Source organism: Nicotiana tomentosiformis, chromosome 8, assembly GCF_000390325.3.
Source record: "Nicotiana tomentosiformis chromosome 8, ASM39032v3, whole genome shotgun sequence".
Taxonomy (NCBI): Eukaryota; Viridiplantae; Streptophyta; class Magnoliopsida; order Solanales; family Solanaceae; genus Nicotiana; species Nicotiana tomentosiformis.
The window spans coordinates 23,946,213-23,968,717 of record NC_090819.1 but is presented as its reverse complement, the minus strand read 5'-3'; the positions used below and the strand labels follow the sequence as shown (position 1 = coordinate 23,968,717).

Sequence of the window (22,505 nt, the reverse complement as noted above, 5' to 3'; positions counted from 1 at the left end):
CCATCGAAATTTGCAGGTACGATATCGAGTATCGACCCCGAACTGTCATAAAATCTCAAAATTTAGCCGAATTTGTGGCTGACTTTATGCCGGCCTTAGTGCCCTAAGTTGAAAGAGAATTAATGTTAGCCTTGGGGATTACCTCGGGAGTTTGGACCCTTTTTATGGACGGTGCCTCAAACGTAAAAAGGTCCGGGCTCGGTATCGTGCTAAAGCCCCCAGCGGGAAATATAGTTAGGCAGTCTATTAGAACTGTGAAATTGACTAACAATGAGGTCGAGTATGAGGCCATAATTGCAGGTCTTGAATTGGATAAAAGCCTTGGGGCCGAGGTGGTCGAAGCTAAGTGTGATTCCCTCCTTGTGGTAAATCAAGTCAATGGGACGTTCGAAGTAAAAGAGGAACAAATACGAAGGTATTTAGACAAGTTACAGGTAATGCTATATCAGTTCAAGGAATGGACCCTACAGCACGTGCCCTGAGATCAAAGTAGCGAGGTCGATGCTCTAGCTAACTTAGGGTCATCGGTTGATGATGATGAATTTAGTCGGGAAAAGTCGTACATCTCATAAAGTCGGTGGTAGAAGAAGGTCATGCCAAAGTAAACTCAATGAGTTTAACCTGGGATTGGAGGAATAAGTATATAAACTACTTGAAAACTGGGTAATTGCCCTCGGATCCTAAAGAATCAAGAGCCATGCGAACCAAGGCTGGCAGATTTAGCTTGGTCGAAGGGGCATTATTCACAAGAACATTCGACGGCCCGTTATCCAGATGCTTGGGTCGGGAAATACCGAGTACGCCTTGAGATATGTTCATGAACGCACTTGCATGCAGAAACCATTTGGGGGCAGAATCTTTGGTTCGGAAATTAATAAGGGCCGACTATTATTTGATCGAAATGGAAAAGGATGCGAAAGACTTCGTACGAAAATACAACGGCTGCCAGAGACACGCACCCATGATCCATCAACTAGGGGAGCTACTACACTCGGTCCTGTCCCCATGGTCGTTTATGAAATGGGGGATGGACATAATCAATCCCCTGCATGGGCACCCGTTAAAGCTCAATTCATACTGTTTATGACTAACTATTTTTCCAAATAGGTCGAGGCCTAAGCATTCGAAAAGGTCCGGGAGAAAGAAGTCATTAACTTCGTATGGGACCACATAATATGTCGATTTGGGATACCGACTGAAGTCGTGTGTGATAATGGAAAGCAATTCATCGACAGCAAGGTAAACAACTTTTTTGAAGATCACAAGATTAAAAAGATATTATCAACACCTTACCACTCTAGTGGGAATGGACAAGCAGAGTCAACAAACAAGACCATACTTCAAAACCTAAAAAAGAGGTTGGCAGATGCCAAAGAGAAATGGAAAGAAATCTTGGTTGAAGTCCTATGGGCATATCGTACAACCTCGAAGTCTAATACCGGGGATATTCCATTTTTGTTGGTCTACGGGGCTGAGGCCTTGATACTAATCGAGGTGGGAGAGCCGAGCCTCAGATTCCAATATGCATCCGAAGAGTCAAATGGCAAGGCCATGGCCACGAGCCTAGAAATATTGGATGAAAGGCATGAGACATCTTTAGTCCGGTTAACCGCCCAGAAACAGCGGATAAAAAGATACTGCAACAAAAGAGCCAACCTCCAACACTTCAATATCGGGGACTTGGTATTAAGGAAAGTAACATTACACACCCACAACCCGAATGAGGGAAAGCTGGGATCAAATTGGGAAGGACCGTGTCGAGTCATCGGAATTACCGGCAAAGGCTCATACAAACTTGAAGAGGTAAATGTGTGTAACTACTGAACAATTGGAACGTGACACACTTAAAATGGTACTACTGCTAAGATAAGATCTCAACTACTCTTTAATCATATTATGAATCGGACTAACACTTGTAGGCAACGCTCAAGAATGGATGTGGCTATTAGGTCTGAACGCACGCGTTGCACTCCTTTACCCTTGAACCGGTTTTGTCCCAAAATGGGTTTTTCGGCAAGGTTTTTAACGAGGCAACAATAAAATGTGCTAATTTAGATTCGAAGGCTGGTATCAAATCAGAGTCAATGGGTGTTCATTTCGCATCAACAGTATTCGAGCCCTCTCAAGATCGTCCTCGAATACTGGAGGCCATTACCCTCGGATTAAGGTTTTCAGCAAGGGAATATTTAGCAAGGAAAAAAGAAAACATTGTATCCTAGAAACTAAGACTCGGTGGTTAGGATTCATTGTAAGGGCCAAACAGTCATGTGAACCGTGCCCACATAGTCCACTTTAGCCATGACACAAGTTTTTACGCATCTTCGATCATGTACTTTACACACATAAATGAAATAAAGTTCCTCCTAGATATTATACATTTTCTTGCCTTTTAAATTCCATATCTTAAAAGCCCACGGACTACCCCTATTCGGGGACTGTCGATCCCAAGGGCTAGCCCCACTCGGGGACTGTCGTCTGAAAAAAGTTCGAACAATTTGGGCTACTAAGTTCTGAAGGCACCAAACCTATTAGGCGGTTCCTAAATACAAAAGGCTACGACCGCCCTAAATACGGCTCGGAGACATCCGAAGCTCGTAATCAGAAAGTAAGGCCTTTATAAAAATTTGAAACCTACTAAAAAGTTACCCTCGGCAAAAGCATCGTCTAAAATCCCTTAAGCATCTTGAAAATTTTTTCGGTCACATCGAGTTTTCAAAGCCTCGAACAAACAAAGTTGTATCAAAGTCAGGCTACGTTCGGACCTCTAAAAATCAAACTCCCTATAACTACATTTTATTCTATGCTAAGGCATTAGAAGCATTGTAAGAATAGAAATTATGAAAAGATGCTGAAAAAGTAAAGACTCGAAATTCCAAGAAAGGTAAAACTTTATATATATTTCGGAATATACTTACAAAGGCCCAATAAAAACTGCCTCAAAATAGAAACAAAAAATGTACATAAGACAAAAACTAAAAAAGTACTAAGGTATCTATGCCTAATCTTCACCGGGGTCCAATTCGTCGCCGGAGCCTTCAGCACCTTCACGCTTGTAAAGCTTCTTCGTCTTTGCCTCGGATTTTTTGGCTTCCTCGATCTCAGCCGACAGGTCAAATCCTCAGGCATGGATCTCCTCTTGGGTCTCTCTTCGGGATAGTCATTTCATATATTCGGCCTTTGCCTTCAGGCTGACTTCGGCTGCCTCCATATCGCACCATTTCATCGGCATAGGCAGAGGTTTTATCCAACTTGGACTTTACTGCCTCATATTCTCTACCAAGGGCGTCACGCTTTGTGACAGCCGAGCTCAGCTGTGCTCGGAGATCTTTATTTAGTAGAGACCACTTGTCAGCTTTCTCCTTCGCCACCCGAAGTTGGACCTCTACCGATGCCAACTTTGCCTTGGTGGTTTCCTTCTCCGAAGCCAGCAGGTCCATTTTGCTTTTCCACCCATCGGCCTTGGCTTGGACCTCATTCATCTCAGCTCGGAGTTGGTCGATTAGGTCGAGCTTTTGTTGAACCTGCGAGGTTGTGTTGTTAGTCACCACGACTAGCTCCTCATTTTTTCCTTCAAAGACCTTTACCTTTTCAACCAGATCGGCATGTTCCCGCCTCGGGGCCGAAGCTTCCTTCTAAGTCCTGTTCAGCTCAGCTTGAAGGTCCTTGAGGTCCTCGTCCTGTTGCTCACTGAGGAGCTTGAACATGTCCTTTTTTCGGGCCTGCTCATTAAGCTCGAACTCGAGCTGGCTGATTTCGAAGCGGTACCGGAGGAAGCTCTCGTGGTGAAGTACCGAGGCCTGCAAAACAACAAAAATAGTAAGAGATAGTGGAACCTAAGTAGAATTCAAGTGGGAGTATTGATATCTTACCCGGTTCAGTGCATGCTGCGCCTCGTTGAAGAGACACGACGTGCCCACCTTATTAATCTTTACCTGGTCCTCCTCGATCACTAGGCATCGAAGGTAGCTGGTTATGCCTATAGGAGCAGACAGAACTCGAGCATCCTCCGGGACCGTAAGAATGACTGTTCTCTTGCGGCCGGGGTACACACTTGGAGTAGGAAACTACTTCACTAATTTTGGGCTCAAACTCGGCCTGCCATTTTTCGAAGACACGTCCTTCTTCGGGACATCCAGGTCTTCCAGCCCGGAAAAGTCTTCCAAAGTGGACGAGTCCACGCCATCAAAGAAGGAGTGAAGAGGGTCGTCTGTGCCATGAACTCCTTCACTTGACTTCTATTTTCCTGCTTGGGCCTCCTCAAGTATGAACTCTATGTAGGAGGGCATATCCATGATGTCTATTATACCAGTCACCTCCTTTAGAGCAGAAGCGGCTTCTCGGGAGGTCTCATCCCTCGTCTCCATCTCGGCCTCTCGAGTTGAAGGGAGGTCAGCCTCATGGCTCTTCTCCTCGGCTGTCGCCTGCTCCCCGATAAGTGTTGATCCCTGAGCAACAAAAATGTCATCTTTTTTAGTCTCATCCCTGAGCCAGAGAAGTGAGTTAGAATCCGGCACCCGAGAATTGGTGCTCTTCTTGGGTTTATGAGCCTGGGAAGTCGCCCGAGAGTTGGTGCTCTTCTTTGGCTTCATCTCGGAACCCGGGGAGCCCAAAGATTTTCTTTTCCTCTTCTTCTTCTCCTCCGCGACAGCCCCGGGCTGTCCCATAACGGAGGGATCACCGGACAGGGACACATCCTCGCCCCCTTTCAGCGGCCTAAGTTCATTGGTCTTAGGCAAACCTGCGAAGAAAAGAGAAAGGGTCAGCGTTATGTAAGTTCGGGGCTTAATAGTAACTATTCTAAGAAGAGCCTTAACATGTGAACGGGCCTCCCATCGGCCCTTCAAAAGATTACGCCACGAGCGCTCAAAATATGATATCAGCTTGCAAATGCCTTCGATCCACTCCTTGAGCCGGGGGATCGCATTGGGAACCCGAGCAACACCTGCACGATCACAAATACTGATGGTGAGAATAGGAGCAAAGAAGACTTGACACTTAAGGAAAGATTACACTTACGAGATGCATTCCACTTCTCGGGGAATGTCAGAAACTCAGAAGGGATCAAATCTTCAGTCTTCACTCGAACGATGCGCTCCTGCTAGCCTCAGTCTCGATCCTCGTCGATGCTCGAAAAGGAGGCCTTGTTGGCCCGGCGAGTGAGCTTGATTAGTCCCCCTCAGAAAATTCGGGGATTGTATAGACGGAGCAGGTAGTAAAGGGTGAACCAAGGAGACTCAGTGTTATTCACAAAATAACGAAGGAGGATCACGATCCTCCAAAGAGATGGGTGGATTTGCCCTAGGCACACCTCGTATCTCTTGCAAAAGGCCAAAACGACTGGGTCTACCGGACCCTGTGTGAAGGGATAAGTATAAATACTTAAATACCTTTCCACATGAGTGGTGATATCGTCCTTAGGTCCGGGGACTACCACATCCTTACCTCCCTAGTTACAATCCTCTCGGACAATGGGAAGGGTATCTTCGGTGACAACATATATATCTCGATGCCCCTTCACCTCGGTCTTGTTTGGATTAGGCCTTTATCTAATATTAAACAACCCCCGGTAATAAAACTTTTCATGGGAAGCTATGGGGCCGCTTAAGCGGCAGCCACTTCGGGAGCAACCGTCTCGAGAACAACCGCTTCGGGGGCAGCTGCCTCGGTACCTGTGGCCAGGTGAGAAGATAAAGAGGCAGCCTGCTGAGGAACTGATTTAGAAGTCTTGGCTATCGTGAATCTGGAAAACATATAAAGACTTGGAGATAGTGTATGGAGATTTGAAGTTTGAAAGTGAAGATATGAGGTTCTAGGTTGAAAATCCAAGAAAATGTATGAAAGTTGGAGGTTGAAGATGAAGATATAAAGGTTCAAGAAACAAGGTATGAAGATTTGTGAAAGACGAAAGCCTTTGTAGAGTTCAACGGTAAAGACTAGGATCAGAAAGTGAAGGAAGTAAGGGGGTGAAGATTTTATAGGGAGAAATTCGCGACGCTTTGCATTCGAGGGCGGCCAGCCATTGAACGACATGTGTCCGAAGTCAGAGCGATGCGACTGATGGGACGTTTCAGCTTATCCACCATCTCAGATGAAACGTGCGAAGGAAGGAACCGGGGTTCATCTATCGTCTTCCATCATTTCGTCAAACCTACTCTCTAGGAAATGAGGGGACTATCTATATACGGGTAAAACTGGGGGTAACATATACCCTGATTTCCCGGTGGTCAAACAAAGTGAAGACAAGAGTGCATAGGATCTGAATCAAAGCCAGGGACTTCTCGTACCAGGGGACGAACGGAGTGTTCGACACCGGGCCTGGCAAGACAACACTCTCCCAACCCAGAGCGAGCTCCTAAACCTCAGAAAACACTACGAACAGTTGCACACGACTAATAGAAAGCCGTGATATCCGCACCAATTGGATATCACGACGCGAATCTCGCCCGACGTCGGTACCATATCAGTAATTGACGAGAAAAGAGGATTTTTTTACCTTTTTAGAGTTGTACTAAGGATGAAACTCTCCTACTATATAAAGGGAAACCTTTTTCATTCAATACATATTGTAACACACATATCAAGACAATATAAAATTATTTCTCTGCTTTCTAGCTATTGAATGGTTCTTATTTTAATCATAGTTCTTCATACGTATTTGGCTTCGAATCGAGGGTCCGGTCGAGGGCAAAACTATTGCCCGAACTTAACGTCACAACTGGTTTGGTTATTTCTCTCATTCTTAATTCGTTTATCAAACATTCTTAATTACTTGTGTTGAACCAATCCACATATCCTTAAAACCGCGTACAAATTTAATTGTTATCCGTTTTAAGGGTGAACAAAGCAACTTGGCAATATGTAGAAAAAGTTTACAACCACGAGCACAAGGACGTATATAACCTTTCCGATTAGATTATAGATGAAACATTGGGGGATTTGCAGCCGTACCCTATATTTGTGCCACCTTTTAACCTGTACCCTATTTTTAAAAATTATTAATTTGGTAGCCAGCTGACAAAAAATTTGTAATAATATGACAGTTATACCCCTGACAAAAGATATAAAACTTGCATCACGCATTAATCGCGTGATCTGCAACTCATTCGTGAAAAAAGATCTCCTCCTCTCCTCTCAGTAGCTTTATCAAAAAATCAGAAACTTGTCCAGATTCATCTTCAGAATCACACTTGCATGAAGTTGTTTCACCTTGAAGCTAAAATTTCATGCTAATGTAGCATGAAGTTGTTTCATGTTGAAGCTAAAACTTCATGCTAATATAGCATGAAGTTGTTTCACATCGCAACTAAAACTTCATGCTAATACATGCTGAAGTTATTTATCCTGCAGTCTACAGTTTTTCATGAGTTTTATCCGAAACTTCAGTCTAAACATGCTGAAGTTATTTAGTTTATTTGCTAAAACTTCAGACTAAACATGCTTAAGTTTTTTTGTTCATTTGCTAAAACTTTTAGTTCATTTGCTAAAACTTCAGATTAAACATGCTTAAATTTTTTAGTTCATTTGCTAAAACTTCAGACTAAATATGCTTAAGTTATTTAGTTCATTTGCTAAAATTTCAGACTAAACATGCTTAAGTTTTTGTCTTGCAGTATGTAATTTTCTAATGAGTTTTTGTTAATGCATGCTGAAGTTATTTAGTTCATTTGCTAAAATTTCATACCAAAACATGCTGAAATTTTGTCATGCAATCTATAGTTTTGTCATGAGTTTTATCCGAAACTTCAGTCTAAACAAGCTGAAGTTTTTTAGTTCATTTGCTAAAACTTCAAACTAAACATGCTTAAAATTTTGTCTTGCAATATGTAATTTTCTAATTAGTTTTTTCTAATGCATGCTGAAGTTATTTAGTTCATTTGCTAAAACTTCATACCAAAACATGCTGAAGTTTTGCCCTGCAGTCTATAGTTTTGTCAATAGTCTTTTATTAAAGAAGGACAAAATCGTCTTTTTAAAATGCTTTTAACAAAAAAAAAAAGAAAAAAGGTACGGATGCAAACGAAAAAATAAAATGGGTATAAGTTAAAAAGGGGCAACCAAATAGGGTGCCCCATGCAATTTTTACCGAAACATTAAGCTCGTTTAGTTATTTGACTGGTCAATTAGACTAAGTTATAGTTGCACTTTAGATTTGAAAGTAGAGGGGGTAAATATAACTCTTTTCCATTGTTAAATTATAATTTTAGTCCTTAATTATGTCTATTAAGCATATTTAATCTTGTACTATTGATTAAAATGTGTTTTTGGTCTCTTTACATATAAAATATGTTATATCTAGATTATTTTTAAGAAAATATATTACTCTCAAATATGAAGTAACATTAGAAATTTAAGATAACACATGAATAATTATTAAATACTAAGTATTTATAATTAATAAATCGTTGAATTTGTAGACGGATCAAAAGTGCACCTTTCAATTAATCGGATATTAAATATGCTTAACCAAATATTTCAGGAACTAAAAGCGCAAAATTTCCTTACGTTAATAACAACATCTACTTGTATTACGGAAATCTAACATATTACATACCCACCCACAAGAAATGTAAGTGCGGACTCAACGAGAAGTTTTTTTAGTTAATCTGTCTTCTGGTGAGGCTAAACGAGAGATTGAATCTAATTTTCCAAAAATCAAAATCACAAAAAAGAAGAAGAATGGATTTGGTAGACAAGGCGAAAAATTACGTATCAGAGAAGGTGGCAGAAAAGGTAACGAATATGGAAAAGCCAGAAGCAACTATTATGGATGTGGATGTTAAGAAGATCAGTTTTGATAGCATTTCATATCATGCTAAGGTCTCTGTTACCAATCCTTACAAAGTTCCCATTCCTATCATGGAGATCGCTTACGTCGTTAAAAGCTCGGGCAGGTTAGAAATCTAATTCGTTCAAAGTTTGCTTTGGTTAAAATGAGATGAGTTAAAATAGATCAAATATCGGGTTATAATCTAACTATTCGAACATGACTTAACATCTCCTCCTTTTCTTTGTTTTTGCTCTTTGACGTAATTCTGCTACATTTACATATTTCCCAAGTTCTTAGAAATCGATATAATTTTCAATCTCAAAAATTCAATTTGTATGCTTGGATTGAAGTTTAATTTTTACCCTCGGGTTATATTATTTTGACCAATTTTAACCCTATATGTTGACGAGTTTCATTGGATTAAAATTATAAATGAATCATAATTCAATCCATTAAGGTTGGATCAATTGGGCGTGTTACAAATAAATGAGTTGATTTTGCCTCTCTATTTAGCATATATACTTATGCTACAAAATCCTTAAATGTGGGTGTGCGTGTGTATTAATAGTTTAATACACAAACATATAAATATTAAAAGAGTGTTATTATGAATCTACTGATTTTAGATTCTGAATTCATGGATTTTGCCATTCTTGTTTAATTTTGTTTGTAATCACTCTCTAAGTCTCTAGTTAATCTGTTGCCTTCTACTACTGATCCAATATTATTTTTATTATAATATATGCTTTGGTTGTACCGATGTACATTTCTTTCACCCGCTGAACATGAATGCATGATCAGCTTTCTTTTGTAGTTCCAAATATTGTTGATTTATTTTAAAGATAAATTATTTGACCAGATTAATTCAATTATTTTACGTCATTAGAACTTAAATATTTTTAAGTGACATGTGAGTGTAAAATTTCTTTATATTGTTTTGAGTTCATCTCCAAGATCAACTTGCGGATTTTATTATCAAATAAAAAAGCAGTCTGGTGTACAAAGTATCTCGCGTTCATACAGAAAATGGAAAGGAGACCGTCTACCTGGCACAAACTTCAGTGACTGAATTAGTATCAAATAACCTAACTTCAATTATCTATTGATAGATATTTTTTTCCTTGGTATAATACAGGATAATAGCTACAGGTACAATTCCAGACCCGGGGTCATTGAAGGCGAAAAGCACAACCTTAGTAGACGTGCCAGCAAAGGTTCCACACAGTGCAATAATGAGCTTAGTGATGGACATAGCAGCAGATTGGGACATTGATTATACACTTGAATTGGGTCTCATTATTGACCTTCCTGTCATTGGTAACTTTACCATTCCACTCTCTTATAGCGGCGAGTATAAGCTTCCTACATTGTCTGATTTATGGCGAGGTGATGACGAAGAAGAGAAAGACGAAAAAGACGAGAAAGAAAAGAAAGTGAAGAAATTAGAAGAGAAAGAAATGAAGTAACAAGTTGTGTTGTATAGTGGTATGATGAGTCTTGAAACAAACGCAGTAGCAAGCTGATATATATTGTGGCATTCTGAGTCTTTCTTCGGCCACAATATATTTGCTATTTTTCGTTTTAGATTTTTTAAAGCCAGAATGTTAGAATACATTATACATGTAGAGGGGTTTGATCTCCCTGCTTTATCATAAAAACATAGAGTTATACTTTTCTTTTAAATATAATTATCTGGTAGCCGGGTGATCAAGTTATACTATATGAATACATATGCACGATCCTTGACCAGAGGTTATATATTTATATATCTATTCTTCCCTAAGATAGTATTGCAGCTAAATAAATATTTCTCTCATATACAATGTGTTCGATCTCTATCTATATACAGTTCTTCTATCAAAGCTAAACCTTTGATCTTTAGGACTTTCCTTGTTAGGATAAAGATTGAGGAAAATTAAGTATGTAGGTGCATTAACACAACATTCACTAATTGTATCCTCCCTACATATATATGATAGATGTCTCCAACTGCAAATTCTAGCCTTTATTATATTTTTTCCACCCGCAAAGATACTTAAAAGGCAATGTACCCCTTTTGCACCCTGTGAGTTTACACAGATCTATCATTTAAGCACTGTGGTTCCATGTTCGCACCGAAAATATTACACTTTGCAGCACTTGTGAACAATTCAGAGGCTTCTGAGAAGGTTTTCAACCCCCTTAACATCCACATTATAGTCTGAAACTCCCCTTTGAAAAACAATAGAACATCATCATCCACAAAGCATAGATGATTCAATTTAATCCATTTACACCTTGTATGATACTCAAACCCAGCTTATTTAGCAACTTGATTCATTATTCTGGAGAAGTAGTACTCCATACATATTACAAAAATAAGAGGTGAAATGGGATCACCCTGCCTCAATCCCCTCTTTCCTTCTATGCATTCATGATGCCAGTCATTCAAAGCTAATATTGTATTGAATTGTACTTATGCAAGTCATCACCCATTTTATAAATTTGTGAAGGAAATTCAGAGCATGCATTATCTCTTCTACAAATTAAATTTCCATTCTACAGTGTCATACGCCCTTTTAAGATCAATCTTTATCAAGCAACTCTTAGTAGTATTTTTCCTATTGTATAGTCTTACCAAGTCATGACAAGTGAGAATATTTTGCACAATTGTCCTCTCAGATACAAAAGCAATCTGATTATTAGCAATGATATCAGGTAGTACTCCTTTCAGTCGTTTGCACATCATCTGATTATTATCTGATTATTGCAACAGGAAATAGGTTTATAATATCCCACCCCTGCTGCATGAGTACTTTTAGGTACTAAATTAATAACAGTGTTGTTTAGAGCTTATATCCCTTCCACATTTGCCTATCAATTCTTGAAAAACTCACTTTCATACATGTCTGGTCCTGCTGCCCATGGTGCCTCTTTAACATCTGCGATAGTAAAGTCTGCTTCTAAATAGCTCCTCTTCTCTTTTGATACTCTTGGACCTTCCCTCACCAATCTGCTTCATACATGTTATCTTTCATTCCTTTTGGTACCCAGTAACTCCGAGTTAAACTCGATGAAAGCCTATGCTATCTCTTTTGGATCAGTTTTAGTGTTCCCATTGGAATCACTAATGGTGAACACTCTATTACTACTCCTTCTAGGCTTCATCATTCCATGAAAGAATTTGGTATTTTGGTCTCCATATTTCAGCCCGTCTATGTCACGACCCCAAATTTCTACCTTAGGATATCGTGATGGCACACCTAATACACATCAAGATTAGAAAAAATAACGATTTAAGTATCGACTTAAACTAGTAATCTATCATAATAAAAACCAAACAGATACAACTGTCAAATAATTCCCAAACCTTGGTAGAACTGAGTCATAAGCTTTATAGAGAGTGTACTAATAATCTCGAAATACAATACTGTTTGAATAGAAAATAAATAATAATACATCTAAAACCAGAAGGTGACTTCGAGGCCCGCGAACGTCGAGCAGGTATACCTTGAAATATGCGAAAATAACTTATCAATCACTGGCATCCGGCACGGACGGATGTACCTGGATCTGCATAAAAATGTACAAAAGTGTAGCATGAGTACACCACAACGGTACCCAGTAAGTATCGAGCCTAACCTCGGTAGAGTAGTGATGAGGCTAGGCCAAGAAACTTACTAGGACAAAGAAGAGCTGAACATAGTATAATATAATCTAAGAGGGGAAGCAAGGAAATAAATGAAAACAAGTAGTACAATAATGTAGGGCTAACAACGGAAATTTAGACAATAACTGCAATAAAAAGTGAACATATAATAGAAACAACAAGTGTTCAAACACAATAATAGGAGTAACAAGTGATCAAACATAATGATAAGAACAAGAAGTGATCAAGTACCCTAAAATACAAGTAAAAACAATGAAGAAAAGATAATGATTGTTCCAAATCAACAAGCCTTTTTACATGGAATGTACAACAAGAATCATAAGTGAGGTACCACACCTTATAATCTCATTTCACAAGTCACAATTATAATCTTCCTTATATCACCGCGTGAGCTTTGCATTTATTTTGAAAATATTTTTCTCCGAAATAGCTACACGCATTTTAGCCCATTATCTAATCGCGTGGCTTCAAGTAATTCCCTTACTAGCAACACGCGTATAAATCCCACCTTATCTCACTGCATGCGTATCAACCCATATCCTTATACCACCGCATGCATACCAATATCACTAACACAATAGTCAACTCGCACCATATGTATCCATATGTCACAACACTTGTCAAAATCAACAATACCAATGTTACCACAACATATAGCTCACGCTCAACCACAATGTGAACAAAAATCTCAATAATAGTAAAATGGATGAGAAACTCAACGAAGAAAGATATCTTTATAATCAACAACTTCAACCTTAATATGTTCATAGCTTTCACAACTTCAACTTCAATAACTCAAAATGAATGTATTCCCACGAAATGACAATTTTCAATGCAAGTGTATAGCATAAGTTTAACGATGAATAAGATAGCATGAAATAACTATATCTAAGTGCATAAGAATAAAACTACACGAAGAGACATCATGTAATAACAACTTCAAATAAGAATAATTCAACAATAAAAAAGAAAATAAGACAATAAGAGAGGTAACCACTTCAACTAAAACATATATGAGCAAACATGACAATAAAATTCAACGGATCCTCCTTTTTTCAACTAGTAGATTGTATTGAATTTAAATTCATAAGAAATCCAGATTTAATCTCAATTAAATATATTTCAGTCCAAATAAATATTATGAGCTAATATAATTAGATCAATTATACAGTCTAATACATATGTCTTAAATAAAAAAGTCCAAATCTATTGGGCTAGCCCATTTAATTGGGCTACAAGTAATGAGACTACTTCATTAAGCCCAATATGTCATCTTCCTGGAGGCCCAGTTTGGTGCCACGTGTCAATTGACGTTGCACGCCAAGTCAAACGAAAGAGCCAATATGATCATGCCACATGTCAAAATGACAAGGCATGCCAAGTCAAATTAAAAGGCCAAAGAAGCCACGCCATATGTGCAAGTGACATGTTATGTCCAATCAAATACGGCCTTGTCACACTTCGGTCTGATTGGTCGAAAAAAGTTTGTTCTCATCACAACTCTCCCCACCCTACAACTATAAACATAGGTCGTCATAACTCAAAAAATACACCAGAAGTTGTAACAAGAAGCAAACAATCAAGTTTAAGTTCAAGAATTCAATCTCAAGCTCAAGAGCGAACAACAAATCAAGATTCAAAGAATACGAGTTCAAATCAAAGTTCGTGCTAGTTGAATTAAATATCATCGTTCGTGGCAACAAACATATATTCAAGCTCAAGCTCAAAGGCCTTGAATTATTTACTATTGGAAAGAAGAACAAAAAGAATCATATAGATTGTAATAATCAAATTATTTGAAATAAAACACTATGATTGTTGCAATATTTTTTGGTCTCGATTATCTTCTTAAACGCAAATTTACTGTCTACAATTATACTGACTCAACAAAGGAAGAAATGTTGATGCTATTGTGTATTGAATTGTACTTATGCAAGTCATCACCCATTTTATAAATTTGTGAAGGAAATTCAGAGCATGCATTATCTCTTCTACAAATTAAATTTCCATTCTACAGTGTCATACGCCCTTTTAAGATCAATCTTTATCAAGCAACTCTTAGTAGTATTTTTCCTATTGTATAGTCTTACCAAGTCATGACAAGTGAGAATATTTTGCACAATTGTCCTCTCAGATACAAAAGCAATCTGATTATCAGCAATGATATCAGGTAGTACTCCTTTCAGTCGTTTGCACAACATCTAATTATTATCTGATTATTGCAACAAGAAATAGGTTTATAATGTCCCCCCCTGCTGCATGAGTACTTTTAGGTACTAAATTAATAACAGTGTTGTTTAGAGCTTATATCCCTTCCCACATTTGCTTATCAATTCTTGAAAAACTCACTTTCATACATGTCTGGTCCTGCCATTGCCCATGGTGCCTCTTTAACATCTGCGGTAGTAAAGTCTGCTTCTAAATAGCTCCTCTTCTCTTTTGATACTCTTGGACCTTCCCTCACCAATCTGATTCATACATGTTATCTTTCATTCCTTTTTGTACCCAGTAACTCCGAGTTAAACTCGATGAAAGCCTATGCTATCTCTTTTGGATCAGTTTTAGTGTTCTCATTGGAATCACTAATGGTGAACACTCTATTACTACTCCTTCTAGACTTCATCATTCCATGAAAGAATTTGGTATTTTGGTCTCCATATTTCAGCCCGTCTACGTCACGACCCCAAATTTTTACCTTAGGATATCGTGATGGCACACTTAATACACATCAAGATTAGAAAAAATAATGATTTAAATATCGACTTAAGCTAGTAATCTATCATAATAAAAACCAAACAGATACAACTGTCAAATAATTCCCAAACCTTGGTAGAACTGAGTCATAAGCTTTACAAAGAGTGTACTAATAATCTCGAAATACAATACTGTTTGAATAGAAAATAAACAATAATACAACTAAAACCAGAAGGTGACTTCAAGGCCCGCGAATGTCGAGCAGGTGTACCTTGAAATATGCGAAAATAACTGATCAATCACTGGCATCCAGCACGGACGGATGTACCTGGATCTGCACAAAAATATACAAAAGTGTAGCATGAGTACACCACAACGGTACCCAGTAAGTATCGAGCCTAACCTCGGTAGAGTAGTGATGAGGCCAGGCCAAGAAACTTACTAGGACAAAGAAGAACTGAACATAGTATAATATAATCTAAGAGGGGAAGCAAGGAAATAAATGACAACAAGTAGTACAATAATGTAGGGCTAACAACGGAAATTTAGACAATAACGGCAATAAAAAGTGAACATATAATAGAAACAACAAGTGTTCAACACAATAATAGGAGTAACAAGTGATCAAACATAATGATAGGAACAAGAAGTGATCAAGTACCGTAAAATACAATTAAAAACAATGAAGAAAAGATAATGATTGTTCCAAATCAACAAGCCGTTTTACATGGAATGTATAACAAGAATCACAAATGAGGTACCACACCTTATAATCTCATTTCACAAGTTACAATCACAATCTTCCTTATATCACCACGTGAGTTTTGCATTTATTTTGAAAATATTTTTCTCCGAAATAGTTACACGCATTTTATCCCATTATCTCTTCGTGTGGCTTCAAGTAATTCCCTTACTAGCAACACGCGTATAAATCCCACCTTATCTCACTACATACGTATCAACCCCTATCCTTATACCACCGCATGCATACCAATATCACTAACACAATAGTCAACTTGCACCATATGTGTCCATATGTCACAACACTTGTCAAAATCAACAATACCAATGTTACCATGATATATAGCTCACGCTTAACCACAATGTGAACAAAAATCTCAATAATAGTAAAATGGATGAGAAACTCAACGAGGAAAGATATCTTTATAATCAACAACTTCAACCTTAATATGTTCATAGCTTTCACAACTTCAACTTCAATAACTCAAAATGAATGTATTCCCATGAAATGACAATTTCCCATGCAAGTGTATAGCATAAGCTTAACGATGAATAAGATAGCATGAAATAACTATATCTAAGTGCATAAGAATAAAACTACACGAAGAGACATCATGTAATAACAACTTTAAATAAGAATAATTCAACAATAAAAGAGGAAATAAAACAATAAGAGAGGTAACCATTTCAACTAAAACATATATGAGCAAACATGACAATAAAAAGATAGAACATGTGCTAACAACGTCAAATAGAGCATGTGAGAGTAAATTTGACAATGGAAGATATAACATGTTATGACAATTTAAATTAAATGCATAGAAGATGCCTAAGAGTCTAAACCGGTCAAATTACTACATATAAGTCCGTGTACATACTCGACACCTCGTGTACACATATTTCGCATAATTCAAATAACATAATCAACTCAAATTCTAAGGGTTATGTGAGGCCCCTCAAAAAAATTTCCTATTAGTCCGAGGCCACAAGCACACTCACAAATCGCTTAAGTGTCGTCTTGCCTTCCACGAGGGGTTAAGGACTATAACAACTTATATAATCATGATAATACGTGTAGTAGTTGTATTGGATATTGTTGAGGGCCTAAGGAGATCCCTAGGACTAAGCCATGTTGGGAACTATGTAATGGGGTAAAGTTTCAGAAAAAATTGCATAAGATCCGACTTCAAACGTATGTTTGTACCAAAATATAAAGACTTAGGAGGTGAACTACCTATCAAATTAAATCTCTTTGAGTCTAGCTTCCAACGCATCAAACCGTTCATTATTTGGATATGTATACATAAATTTATGGCTATTTTACCGGACATATGTCATATGCGCGCCAGATGCGCGGCCGCGCATATTTGGGAGTTTCTGCCTTGTGTGAGCGGCCAGATGCGTGACCACTTGCCCAGGTGCATGGCCTCGCAGTAGGAGCCACATAAATACCCCCAAGGCCGGCTAGGGAGAGTGGCTAAGTCATTTTTTTGAGCTAGGGCTTGCTCTATCAAGGGAAATCTGTCCTATACTTCCCTCCCATGAACTAAGGTAATATTTTTAGAGTATTTTGAGTTGATTACTACTCCTAAACACTTATATTAACAAAGATTAATCTTGAAAATCCATAAATTTCTATTTAAATCCCCAAATTGATCAAGAATACTACAAGTTGGGATTCTCAGGAGTTTCACTATAAGAGGTATGTCTACCATCTCTAACTAATCTATGGTGATTAATTATGTATGAAATATGTGTTATGACTTATGAGATGGTGATTGGAAGCCATAAGTGCCTAACCTAGGTTGTGTTGGTACTGTAGAGATTGTAAAATAAATTAATTGATAACATTTATGGGTTGGGAGTGAAGTGTTGGGCATGCATGTGCTAACAGAAGTTGTGAGGTGAATCATTAGTGTGGAAGGTAGTTGTTAGGTGAAGAAATTCCATTGAAGGAGGTTGTAGGAAGATATGCACACTAGATGTTTGCTAAAAAGTCTAAATGACTTAAAGTATAGAAATCTTACTAATATTGGCGCAAATATGTTCCATTGTTGTAAATTGAAGTTATTTAGTATGGTGGGCCATCGTAGCATTGTTAAGGGGCGACCTAGTGTGGGTTGTATATGGGTGCTGGAAATGATTAACAAGTCGTGTTGTAATTAGATCACTTGTTCCACTTTGAACCATGAAAGTATGTGTGTGTTTTGAGACTTATTAAATGACGTAACTATTGGTAATGAATTCGGTATTGTCTACATGATCTCCTTATTGGTTAATTAACAAAGTTATGTATTCTCTTTAAATAACGGGTGAGTTTGGGTAGAAAGTATTCAACATGCTTGCTTGACCAGGTTCACTCGGTTGAGCGCCGGTCGCACTCCCCGAGTTTGGAGCGTGACAGGGTAGTTCTCCCATACAAAATTAGGCAAGATACTTACCTTGACTAGGCCAAATCAACCCTAAAAAAAATAGCTCTTTCCTTAAAACTCGCCACCACATGGCTCAAATCTAATAAAAAATGACTTAATATCATCAAACAATGCAAGAAAAATCAATTACGATAGATAAAGCTATGATCTTTACATAATTCCCCACAAGTCAACCTCGCTCGGTCAAAACCCGAGTCCAAAGGTAGATACCGACTACTCATAATCCTACGAGTCTATATATGTATTTTGTTTTCAAATCCAAGTCCAAATCGACTCTCAAAATCTAAATTTTTATTTCTCACAACTTAGACAAAAATTCCCAAAATTCCTCTTTGATTCTCACAAATTTGATGTTAAATATCACATATAATCATGAAATAAAGTTGAAAATTGATTAAAACTACTTACCCAATGATTGTAGGTAAAACTTCCCTCTCCAAATCGCCTCCTACCGAGTCTAGGATTCTAAAATAAGAGAAAATTAGATGAAATCCCGACTCCCAACCCTTTTGTTCAGTTGTAGATGATGCAATTGCGAAATTGGGTTCGCAATTACAAAGAAAATCTCGCAATTGCGGCTACTGACAACCTAAGGGGGAGGTCGCAAATGCGACATTGGCTTCGCATTTGCGAAGCCTATCCCCATCGCAAATGCGATGAATTTATCGCAAATACAATATTACCCAGTCTAGCCTATTTCTTGCAAATGCGATACCTAAATCCCCTCTGCTATGATCACAATTGCGATGTTGGTGCTTGCAATAGCGACATCAGAGACACCAGCACACCAGCAACCTGATTCAATTCAAAACTATTCTAAAATACATCCGAAATTTACCTGAGCTTTTGAGGCTCCAAACCAAACATTCAAACAAATCTAAAAATATCATACGAACTCGCACACACGATCAAAACACAAAAATAATATTTAGAACTATGAATCGAACATCAAAATGCATGAATTTTAAAAGAAAACACAAGAACCTCTAGAATTGCGATCGAGCATCTGAATCCTATCAAACCAACTCCAAATGACACCAAATTTTGTAAACAATTTTCAAATAGCAAAACAGACCTATTCCAAATTCTAAAACCAAATTTCGAACCCGATAGCCAAAAAGTCAACCTACGGTCAAGCTTGGAAAAACTTCCAAACTTCAAATTGTATGGGTCAAACGGTCGTATGAACCGTGTCCACATAGTCCACTCTAGCCACAACATAATTTTTATGCGTCTTTGATCATGTACCCTACATATTAAGTAATGAAAGAAATTTCTACTTACCTTACACTTTGTTACTGTGTATTTTGCTTCTTCGATCTGGATCCTAAAGCCCACAGGCTACCCCTGTTCGAGGACTATCAAGCCCATGGACTACCCCTACTCGGGGACCGTCGTCCGATAAAAATTCGGACGACCCGGGCTATCGAATCCCGTAGGCACCAAGCCCATTAGGCGGTGCCCGAATATGAAAGGCTACGGCCACCCTAAAAATGGCTCGGAGACGTCCAAAGTCTGTAACCAGAAAGTAAGGCCCTTACAAAAAATCGAAACCTAAAAGGTTACCCTCAGCAAAAACATCATCTAAAAATACTTGAGCATCTTAAAGGCCTTCGGATTTACCAAAGATTCGAAGCCACAAGTAACCCTGCATCGAAGTCGGGCTCCGTTCGAACCTCCGACAAATGGATGCTCTAGAACTACGTCTGATTTTATGCTAAGGCATTAAAAACAATACGAAAATAGAAAACTGCAAGTAGATGTTGGAAAAGTAAAGACACGGTATTGCCGAAAGGCGAAAATTTTTATATATTCCAAAAAATATTTACAAAGGCACGATAAAACGGCCTCAAAATAAACAAAAACAAATACATAAGGAAAAATTGAAAAAGAACTAAGGCATCTACGCCTGGTCTTCACTGGGGCTCGACTTGTCGCCAGAACCAATGGAACCTTCGGAACCCTCGGAGCCTTCGGGACCCTCAGTCCCATAGAGCTTCTTTACCTCAGCCTCGAGTCTCCTGGCTTCCTCAATCTCGACCGATAGGTCAAAACCTCGGGCATAGATCTCTTCGAGGGTCTCTCTTCGGGATAGCCGCTTTATGTACTCAGTCGTTGTCTTTAAGCGGGTCTCGGATACCACCACATCAGCCTTATACTGGGCCAACATTTCCTCAACGTCAGAAGAAGTTGCGTCCAATTTGGACCTCAGTACGGTGTATTCTTTACCGAGGGAATCTCGTTCCGTGACGGTCGAGCTTAGCTGTGCCTGGAGATCATCATTTAGCCGAGACCACTTATCGGCTTTGTCCTTTGCCACCCGAAGTTGGCTCTCGGCCGATGCCAGTTCCTCTTTTGCAGCTTCTTTCTCCAAAGCCAGCAGGTCTATCCTGCCCTTCCACGCCTCGGTCGTGGCCTTGACCTCAGCCCAAAATTGGTCGATCAGTTCTATCTTCTCTTAGACCCGTGAAGTTGTGTTGTTAGTCACCACGGCTAGCTGCTCGTTTTTAGACTCAAAGATCTTTACCTTCTTAACCAGGTCGGCGTGTTCCCGCTTCAGGGTCGAGGCCTCCTTCTGGGCTTTTTCTAGCTCGGCCTAGAGAATCGGGAAGTCCTTGAGGGCCTCTTCCTGCTTCTCACTAAGAGCCCTGTAAATGTCCTTCTTTTAGACTTACTCTTTAAGCTCGAACCCGAGCTGGCTGATCTCTAAGCGGGACCGGAGAAAGCTTTCATGATGAAGCACTGAAGCCTGAAAAAATGATGAAGTTATTAGAGCACATCAAAAACCAAGTAAGATTCACAAAGGGGTACAAAGGGCAGACGCTTACCCGGTTCAGCGCCTGTTGCGCCTCATTGAAGAGGCTCAACGTGCCCACTTTGTTCATCTTTGCCTGGTCCTCCTCGGTCACAAGGCATCGAAGGTAGCTAGCTATGCCCACCAGAGCAGACAGGACCCGGGTGTTCGCCAGGATTGTAAAAACGACTGTTCTTTTATGCTTAGGGTCCACGCTTGGGGCAGGGAATTATTTCACTATTTTCGGGCTCGAGCTCGACTCACCCGCTCCCGATGGCACATCTTTTTTCGGGACCTACTCCAGCGCGGCCATATCCATGCCATCAAAGAACGTGTTGAGGGCATCATCTGGGCCCGGCGCTGTCTCACTTGATTTCTCTTTGCCCGCTTGGGCCTCTTTGAGCTCTGACTCGGTATAGGGGGGTGTCTCTACGATGTCAATGACAGTGGCTGCCTCCTTCGGGACAGGAGCGGATTTTCGGGGGGCGCAGCCTTCGTCTCTCCCTCTGGTTCCCGAGTTAGAGAGGGATCGACCTCATGTTCCTCTTTCCCGATCATCGCCTGCTCCCCCTTGTTAAGGGTCGACCCATGAGCAATAAACAGATCATCATCCTCAGGCTCATCTTTGAGCCGGTAGAGGGAACCAGAGTCCGGTACCCTGGACTTGGTGCTCTTTTGGACCCGGATGGTCACCTTCTTCTTCTTCGCCTCGACATTTGGGGAACCCGGGGACTTTTTTTTCTTCTTCTTCTCCTCCTTAGCGGCAACCCCGGGCTGTCCTGAAGCGGAGGGTTCAACAAGCGAGGAAGGATCTGCGTCCTCATCCAACGGCCTGAGTTCGGTGGTCTTGGGCAAACCTGTAAGAAAAAAAGAAGACTTAGCAATGTGTAAGCTAAAAGTACGAAAGAAATTATTCGGGAAAGAACCTCACCATGGGAACGGGCCTCCCATTTGCCCTTTGAGATCTTGCGCCATGAGCGTTCAGAGTATGGCATTTGTTTGCAGATCCCCTTGATCCACTCCTTGAAGCGGGGAACTGCATTGGGAACTTGGGTAACGGCTAAAAGAAGAAAAGGAAATGACAAATACTAGAGAAGGAAAATACTTACGGTGTGTGTTCCACTTCTCGGGGAACAACAGAAACTCAGAAGGGATGAGGTCTTCGATTTTCACCCGAACGAACCTCCCCTACCATCCTCGATCTCGGTCCTCGTCGATACTCGAGAACGAAGCCTTGCTTTCCAGGCGGACGAGCTTGATCAGCCCCTCTCGGAAGATTCAGTGACTATATAGGCGGAGTAGGTGGTCGAGGGTGAACCGAGAGGCTTCATTATTATTCACGAAATGTCATAGGAGGATCACGATCCTCCAAAAGGATGAGTGGATTTGCCTAAGGCACACCTCATACCTTTTGCAGAAGGCAAGGAC

The 22,505-nt window shown here is 39.6% G+C and overlaps 1 protein-coding gene across 1 annotated transcript; it reads left to right on the top strand.

The window, feature by feature from the left end:
- Nucleotides 1–8,546: 8,546 nt before the first annotated feature.
- LOC104101642 (desiccation protectant protein Lea14 homolog) lies at nucleotides 8,547–10,455 on the top strand. The gene is made up of 2 exons (XM_009609125.4): nucleotides 8,547–8,891; nucleotides 9,903–10,455. Exons 1-2 carry the CDS (start codon nucleotides 8,677–8,679, stop codon nucleotides 10,231–10,233), a joined length of 546 nt encoding a protein of 181 aa, XP_009607420.1. The 5' UTR covers nucleotides 8,547–8,676; the 3' UTR covers nucleotides 10,234–10,455.
- The last annotated feature ends 12,050 nt before the right edge of the window (nucleotides 10,456–22,505 follow it).